Source organism: Mus pahari, chromosome 14 (genome assembly GCF_900095145.1).
Source record: "Mus pahari chromosome 14, PAHARI_EIJ_v1.1, whole genome shotgun sequence".
NCBI lineage: Eukaryota > Metazoa > Chordata > Mammalia > Rodentia > Muridae > Mus > Mus pahari.
The window spans coordinates 30,416,857-30,425,844 of NC_034603.1; the positions used below are offsets into that span (position 1 = coordinate 30,416,857).

The following is an 8,988-nucleotide window of genomic DNA, read 5'->3' on the forward strand; positions in this document are numbered from 1 at the left end:
TATATATATATATATATATATATATATATATATATATATATATATATATATAAACTTAAAAAAGAAAACACTTTTAAGTAAAAAATGATAAATAAAACACTTACCACTACTGCTCTACTCACTTTCTGTTTGTGTTGCTGCAAAAGGTTGTCAAGATTATGCCGTCTTTTATAGTTAAAATAGAAGTTTTTACACTGGGCTTCACTTTTCGTTCCCACCATTTTGGCAATGGCTGCCCAGTTACGACCATGTTCTACCAGGCCTGAATTTTAAAAACATAGCAAATATTAAGTAATCAATCCACCTGTTTAAGCAAGCAAGAGAAATCTTAAAAGCAACTTGAATAACAATGTTAAACCAATAACACTAAAAGTATACTTTCAGATATTTGTTAATATACTTGAATATTTATTGAAATAGTTACTGGTACAAACTCACTTATTCTTTTATATATTCCCCCAAATTTAACACTTTTGATAGACTTTGTTCTTCACTGATCCACCACAGAGATAAGAATAAAGCTGGATCTACAGAAATGGCTCAGATACTTGCAAAGTGGAGAAACTGGGTATTTCTAGATCCTTGGAGATAGTATTTTAATAATAAAAAAATATAAATTACTCAATGTATATAAAACTTATAAACAGAACTTTTTAGCTAATGCACAAATACCTTCTAAAAAATTAAAAGTTAAAGGGCTAGGGAAAGTGCTTGGGGTAAAGCAATTGCCTAGCATGCATGAGGCCCTAGGCTCATCCTACAAATAAATCCCAAATTAGTACTTTTCTAATCATACATACACACTAAATAGATGCAAGCACATATATACGTATTCAAAGAATAAAAATATGGAATTTCATATATAAATATATGGAGAGCTATATTAAATTAAGTACATAACAAGTAGAGATGAACATTGGTTTTGAAGATTAATATAAATAGCTCCCTTCCAATAAAAATTGGAAGATCAGGTACGGTGGCATCCACCTGTAATTCCAGTATTTAGAAGGCTGAAGCAGGAGGACTGGAAGTTCAAGACCAAGTTTGAGGTTACATGATTTGTTGTATCAAAAACAAACAAACAAAAAAAAAAAAAAAAAACCAACAACAACCATACTTTTAAAAAAAAGAAAAGAAAATTAGGGGTTGGGAGGACAACTCGATCAGGAAGTACTTGTAGTACAATCAAAGGAGTTGTACGTAAATCTGGATAATCATAACAGGGTAGGGGGCTGGGGAGGTGGCTCAGAAGGTGAAACTGCTCATCCTGCAGGCTTAACAATCTGCTCTTGAATGAAAATCAAAATAAAACTCCAGACAGAATCATAAATTCCTCAAACATCTTCAACTATACTAAAGTTAATTATTTACTGTATACTACTTAGTTAAATTTATTTCAAAATTCTATTTACCTTTTTAGAAAACCTTTTTAGGAATATGTCATGGTTTGTATATTCTTGGACCAGGGAGTGGCACCATTTGGAGGTGTGGCCTTGTTGGAAAAGGTGTGACCTAGTTGGAATAGGTGTGTCACTGTGGGTGTGGGCTTAAGACCCTCACCCTAGTTGCCTGGGAAGTCAGTCTTCCACTAGCTGTCTTTGGATGAAGACATAAAACTCTCAGCTCTGCCTGCACCATGCCTGCCTGGATATGGCGATGCTCCTGCCTTGATGATAATGGACTGAACCTCTGAACCTGTAAGCCAGCCCCAATTAAACCTTTTTTATAAGACTTGCCTTGCCTTGGTCATGGTGTCTGTTCACAGCAGAAAAACCCCAACTACGACAGAATATAAGTGGGGTCAAGGCTGACCTTGAACTTATTAAGTAGACCAGGCAGACCTAGTCTTTGTGCATGTGCATACATGTGTGTGTGCTCTACTTGCACTCAGGTATACACTTGTGTGTGTGTGTGTGTGTGTGTGTGTGTGTGTGTGCGTGCGTGTATCTGTGTGTGGTTTTGCTGTTTTATCTGGTATGCATACCGTGTGTATTCTTGGCACCCATGGAAGCCAGAAGAGAAAACTGGATCCCCTGAAACTGGAGCTACACACACTTGTGAGCCATCATGTCACTGGTGGGGAGTGAAACCAGGTCCTCTAGAGGAATAGTACTCCTGACCACTGAACCATCATCTCTTTAGCCCCTGACCTGACTTTTCAATTAAAAAAAATTATTTTACATCACCCATTACCAATCATAAAACTAAAACAAAAAAATAAACTCCAAACTTACACATTGTTGTCCATTACCTTTTTTAGCAACTTCCATTTCTTCTTCTGTCCATCTTGAAGTCTCAACAGGTTCTGTAGAAACTGAAATAAAAAGAAAACTCAGGCAAAAGACATCCAAACTGAACCATCCATTCAAAAAATTCATTTAATAACTTATTTGTCTTGTATAATATTAGATAGTAGCAGCTTCTTTTTTTTTTTTTTTTTTTTTTTTTGGTTTTTCAAGACAGGGTTTCTCTGTGTAGCCCTGGCTGTCCTGGAACTCACTTTGTAGACCAGGCTGGCCTCGAACTCAGAAATCCGCCTNCCTCTGCCTCCCGAGTGCTGGGATTAAAGGCCTGCGTCACCAGGCCCGGCGCCAATAGTAGCAGCTTCTTAACAGCCAATTAGATGGAAAAATTCCACACTTCTTAGTGCCAAGAGCTTTCTCAATATTCTGTGAAAGACACCTTTGGCCATATGCTTAGCCCTACAATGACAAAGGAACACAGTGCCTCTTTCTTCCTTGCCACCAGAATATACAACCTAATCATAGAACTCACTTAATTAAAACCCTCTGGAAGCTTCTACTTTGTAGCAGAAAACAGTCCACCATGACCTTCCCCAGGCCCATTTTCATCCTCCCATCTGCCTGGCTCCAATACATCGTGCTTGCCATTTATACAACATTCATTGTCTTTCTACTTCGTTTTATGGTAAAGTTAGTAGCACTGAATCGCACAAATAGGGCACTTCATTACTAATATAATCCATTTAAAGAGTAACGTTAAATTATTAATGTCTCGAAAAACTAAAAAAGGGCTGGTGAGATGGCTCAGTGGGTAAGAGTACCCGACTGCTCTTCCAAAGGTCCGGAGTTCAAATCCCAGCAACCACATGGTGGCTCACAACCATCCATAACAGGATCTGACGCCCTCTTCTGGAGTGTCTGAAGACAGCTACAGTGTATTTACATATAATAAATAAATAAATCTTAAAAAAAAAAAAAAAAAAAAAAAAAAAAAAAAAAAAAAAAAAAAAAAAAAGAAAGAAAGAAACAAACAAACAGTTATATTCTTAGACCCAGTATATTTTGCCTAAGAATTTAATCCTTAAATAAACAGAAAGTGCTAAGTATAGGAAAACATCTTCAACTACACTGCTGCCCATGATGGTTTAAGAAGGAAGAAACAGACAGTTTAACGACTCAACAGTAGAAAATGTTTACATAAGCCAGTCTTCAGAAGCAAAATGTCAGCACAGAACAGGCATTTAACAACTAAAATGGTAATTATGAATACTTAAAAATTATAAAACAGGGCTGGAGGGAGGGCTCAGAACGTAAGAGAACTACATTCAATTCCCAGCCCCTACATGCCAGCTAACTTTAACTCCAGTCCCATAGGATCCAGCACCCTCTGCTGGCTTCCAAGGGCAACAGGAATGCACATGGTACACAGATATATATGTAGACAAAGCATACATAAACAATTAATAAAAAGAATTAAATCTCGCCGGGCATGGTGGCACACGCCTTTAATCCCAGCACTTGGGAGGCAGAGGCAGGCGGATTTCTGAGTTCGAGGCCAGCCTGGTCTACAGAGTGAGTTCCAGGACAGCCAGGGCTACACAGAGAAACCCTGTCTCGAAAAACCAAAAAAAAAAAAAAAAAAAAATTAAATCTCAAATCTCAAGAAAAATTCCTAAAGAGAGGGGAGAAATACATGGACATTATATAACTATTCATTAATTTGTTTTTATATCATAGAACTGGGCCAAAAAGATGGCTCAGCGGGTAAATGCACTTATACTGTAAGTTTGTCAATCAGAGATCAGGCATGAAAATTGTCCTTGGAACTCTACATATGACCAGTGGCCAGCGTGTACCTGCACTCACCAGACACATGCACATACATAAGTGCACACATTAATATTTTAATGTGAAAAAATAGGAACTATTTTTGGTTATATGCCAAATAAAAAGTTAGATAACAAAGTGGTATACTAATGGAAGAAAAGATACACTGTGACTATTTTTTTTCCAAACAAATTTTATACTCAAGTTTAATAATTAAAAAGTAGACTTTAAGATTACTTCTTGGGCCGGGCAGTGGTGTTGTACACCTTTAATACCAACATTTGGGAGGCAGAGGCAGGCAGATTTCTGAGTTCCAGAGTGAGTTCCAGGACAGCCAGGGCTACACAGAGAAACCCTGTCTCAAAAACCAAAACAAACAAACAAAGATGACTTTTTGGTTATCAATACTGGCACACCCTGCCTTACTTAGTTTATCAAACAGAACCCTGAGAAGACTACACCCTGCACCAAGCAATCTCTTCTACTAACTGGGCTCCGGAGGTGGCGGCAGGGGTGGCGGGGGCTCCTCAGTGGCTGCAGCAGCAGCACTGGCAGCTGCAGCTTCACTTGTCATCGACCTGGTGATCCGGCCCTTCCGGCGCCCTTGGCTATTAGCAGTCTTTCGCCCCCTTGGAGTGACCTGTTCTTTTTCTTCAGTTTCTTCTGTTGTGGCTTCTGTTCTGTCCTTTTCTTTGGTTGTTTCTCTAGAAACAAAAGCAAATCAAAGCTTTTGTGATTTAAAAGTATGGATACAGCAAAGAGTATTCTTTAAGTAGAAATTGCATAAATTTATCCACTCTTTAACTTTTAAACTCTATCTTGTGAAAAACTTTATGTGAGAACTTTATCATGTGAGATTTTTCAATAGCTTTGAGAGATTCAAGACATGCCAGAAGACTTTTATCACATACTAATAGACTTAAACTTTAAACATATTTCATGTTAACTTAAAATCCAGACATGCCTAAGTAAATATCAAATGATAACAGAACCACCCGGACCTGAAATGGAGCAGAAAGCAAAGGCCTGAGGTTTTGCTTCTGCTTAAATCCTGTTAAAGTTTACTCTATGAAATGAAGTTAAAGCATGTAATTCTTCTATTAGGCTAAATTAAAAAATAAAAAAAGCCACACAGACGATATACTTGGTAAACTCTGGCTCTTAAACAGCCTGCAAACAATTAAGTGTTACAAATTTGGTCCTAGCCGGGTATGGCGCACGTCTTTAATCTCAGTACTCAGGAGGCAGAGGCAGGCGGATTTCTGAGTTTGAGGCCAGCCTGGTCTANAAAGTGAGTTCCAGGAAAGCCAAGGATACACAGAGAAATCCTGTCTCAAAAGAAAAAAAAAAAAAAACTTGGTCCTACTGGGTGCTGTTTAGAAGTGTTGGAAGGGGTAAAACCTAGTAGGTCTTTATGTCGGTGTTAGCATAAAGAGAATAAATAATGAGAGATCTCTCTTCCTTTTTTCTTATTTCCTTTCTCTCTGTAAAATGATTAATGGAACCAACCAGTCAGATTAAATACTTCTAAAATTGTAAGCTAAAAAAATTTTCAATTTCTAAGTTGATTATGACGTAGGTTTTTTTTCTTAGTGACATAATGCTAACTCCATTTATACTTAATTCTAGAACATTATTAATCCGAGACTAAGAGTAGACAGTACAAAGAAACCTAAGGACGCTGTGTGGTAGTGGAAGTGTTACATGCCTATAACCCCAGCACTCAGAAGGCAGATGTAGGCCAATCTTTGAGCTTGAGGCCAGCCAGGTCTATAAAGTGAATTCCACACCAGCCAGGGCTACTCAGAGAACCCATCTCAAACAAAATAAAACAAAATGAGTGTGCATGTATACATAAAATAACATCCTTGCAAAATAAGATCATTAACTCAAATATTCTATTTACTAAAACATCCATTTCTTTCGTTCTTCTTGTTTTCTTTTGTTTTGAAACCCTGGCTGTCCTGGAAATCACTCTATAGACTAGGCTGGCTTCTGCCTCCCCAAGTACTAGAATTAAAGGCGTGTGTGTGCCATCACTGCCCGACTAATACTGAATTTTTCTTTTCTTTTTTCTTTTTTTTTAAAAGATATTTTCTTTATTTACATTTCAAATGTTATCCCCTTCCCTTGTTTCCCCTCCGAAAATTCCCCATCCCCTCTCCACTCCCTAATACTGAATTTCTTAATCATGCCAAGAACCTGTTATTCAAAGCATATGTTCATGTGGACTTGTACCACATATTCACACGGGTACAAATGCAGCTTCAGATCTGAACTATAACATATATCTAACTGCCTGACTCACTTAGAGTCTTCCTTCTCATCTTTTTCTTCATCATCCTTCTTTTCTTCTTCCTTTTTCTCTATTTTTTCTGCTTTATCCTCTTCTTTTTCTTCTACTTTTTCTTCTTGTGAGGGACGGGCAATCTGCTGCTAGAACACACCAGCAATTGTAAGATAGAAAAGTTAAAAAAAAAAAAAAAATCAAACTGTATGACAAATTACAGTATTCACTTGGAACAATATTATTGGGGAGGAATCCCATTTATAGTAGTAGATGGGGGCACTAAGAATAAACCTAACCAAGAAAACGAAGGAAACGCTACAATAAAGAAAACTAGAAACACTTCCTTGTTCACAGACTATTAAAATGGCAATGTTAATGAAAGTGACCTAAAGATTGGGCATGATTCCCATCAAAACTCAAATGTCTTTTTTGTTGGTTTTGTTTTCTAGACAGGGTTTCTCAGTGTAGTCCTGGTTATCCTGGGACTTGATCTGTAGACCTGCATGGCCTCAAACTCAAGAGAACTGCCTGACTCTGCCTCCAAAATGCTGAGACCTAAGGTGTGCTGTACCATTGCCAGGGTTCCAATGATGTTTATCAAACAAGAATAGACAATCTTATATGTAGTTCATATGAAAACACAAAAGGCCCTAAATGGCCAAAAGGGAAGTATCAAAATCTGATCTCAAATTGTACTACAGAATAATAGTGAGAAAACTTACATGTAGACCAATAAAATAAAGAACCCAAATTCATACAACCATAACCACTTAATTTTTAACAAAGAAGTCTAAAGCATATATTGGAAAAAGACATAAATGTTAGTAAAAATAGTACTTCGAAACTGAATATCCAAGTGTATAAGAATAAAATTATATCCATATTTCTTTTATATGCCCCCAAAAAATGAATGAAAGATATTTTTAATGTAAGAGCTAAAGCTTTGAAATTGCTAGAGAAACTATAGTAAGATACAGAAGAGCTAAGAAGTATGACTGACACAGCCCCTCTGGAAATCACTAGAGCTGTCTCCATCAATATGGAGAGCAAAAACAGAACCACCAAAAACTTAAGATACCTTCAGAAACCACTTAAGACCCAATAAATGTTTTAAGAAAGTAAAAAGACACAAAAGACTAGAGGGTTCCTTACACATACATGTTAATTGCTACACTGGTCACTAGAGCTACGAAATAGAGCTGACTTGCTGGGCAAGGTGGCGCACGCCTTTAATCCCAGCACTCGGGAGGCAGAGGCAGGTAGATTTCTGAGTTCGAGACCAGTCTGGTCTACAGAGTGAGTTCCAGAACAGCCAGGGCTACAAAGAGAAACCCTGTCTTGAAAAAAAAAGAAAGAAAAGAAAAGAAAAGAAAAGAAAAGAAAAGAAAAGAAAAGAAAAGAAAAGAAAAGAAAAGAAAAGAGAAAAGGAAATAGAGCTGAATTAAATGTCCATCAATAAATAAATAAACAAACAAACAAATAAAATATAATGCAATACACAATTTTATTTTATTCGGCCTTAAAAAATGAAATCATGGCATGTACAAAAAAAAAAAAAAAGGAAGTGGAAATAATTGTTAAGTAAAATAAGGCAGACAAAGGCAGACAAGGTAAGAATTGATTTCAATGCATGTTTGTGTGTCAGCATGTCATGAAAGGAGGACAAGAGCAAACAACCCTATCATAAAGGAGGGGAATGCACTGGGGACAGAGGAAGGAGGAGGTGACATTAAGCTAGGGTAGTCTAAAGAACAGTGAGGCGGGATGAAGAGCAACAAAGCAAGAATGAAATTCAATAATACCTATTACTTTGTAAACTAAATTTTTAAATTGGATAGAAGACAAATAAAATGTATTTCTCTTTCACATGTTATACAATCTACCTCTGATGATTTCTCACTTCTGAAATTACACATTAAGTTTCTGGGAACTCCCTAACGAGCATAGGTCACTATACCCCATTTCTCAGTGTCCTGGTATTCCTACTGTTCTGGTATAAAAACCACACATCTTTTCTAACAGTCAGCCAACCCTACTAAACTTCCTGCAGGCAAAAAACAGGGGTGGCCTCCTTATCTGTAGGCACTGCCTAAGCCTGCAGATTCTATGACATGGGAAGCCTTCTCTTCACCTGCAATCCACACCCCTTTCTTCCTACAGTCAATGCTGCTACTCTAACCATCTTCAGCATGGCTTATCCTCTATTATTCTATCAATTTTTCAGAGTCTGTTAAGGATTATATCTTCTATAGAGTGCTGTAATTCCTTCACTTGTACATGACCTTAACAATTTTTCAATCTAGTTAATTACCAAGTTTCACTTGCATCTGGATATTTACTTAGAAAATTTTTGAGATATCAGGGGATTTTGTAACTACAAGATGACTTATTTTACAATTGGGAATGCTTTTTTCAGCTCTGACTTTCTAGCAGGAGGTAAGTATAAGACTTGTTTCAAATGCTAATAACCTGGAGGCTAGAGAGAAGGCTCTGCACTTAGGAGCACTGGGTGATCTTCCAGGAGTTCTGAGTTCAACTCCCAGCACCCATTTTTGATGTGTAGACAGACATTCAGACACAATACCCATATACATTAAATAAACAAGTCTTTGGAGGGAGGGAGGGAGG

At 37.2% G+C, this 8,988-nt stretch overlaps 1 protein-coding gene across 1 annotated transcript in view; it reads right to left on the reverse strand.

The window, feature by feature from the left end:
* The window catches only part of Ncor1 (nuclear receptor corepressor 1), a 136,397-nt gene that overhangs the window by 62,902 nt on the left and 64,507 nt on the right, over window positions 1-8,988 (reverse strand). Inside the window, exons 15-18 of the mRNA XM_029545802.1 lie at window positions 6,379-6,503; window positions 4,560-4,774; window positions 2,252-2,314; window positions 123-262 (exon numbers count right to left, since the gene is read on the reverse strand). Of these exons, the coding sequence (XP_029401662.1) occupies window positions 123-262; window positions 2,252-2,314; window positions 4,560-4,774; window positions 6,379-6,503 (543 nt within the window). The remainder of the gene's footprint in view (window positions 1-122; window positions 263-2,251; window positions 2,315-4,559; window positions 4,775-6,378; window positions 6,504-8,988) is intronic.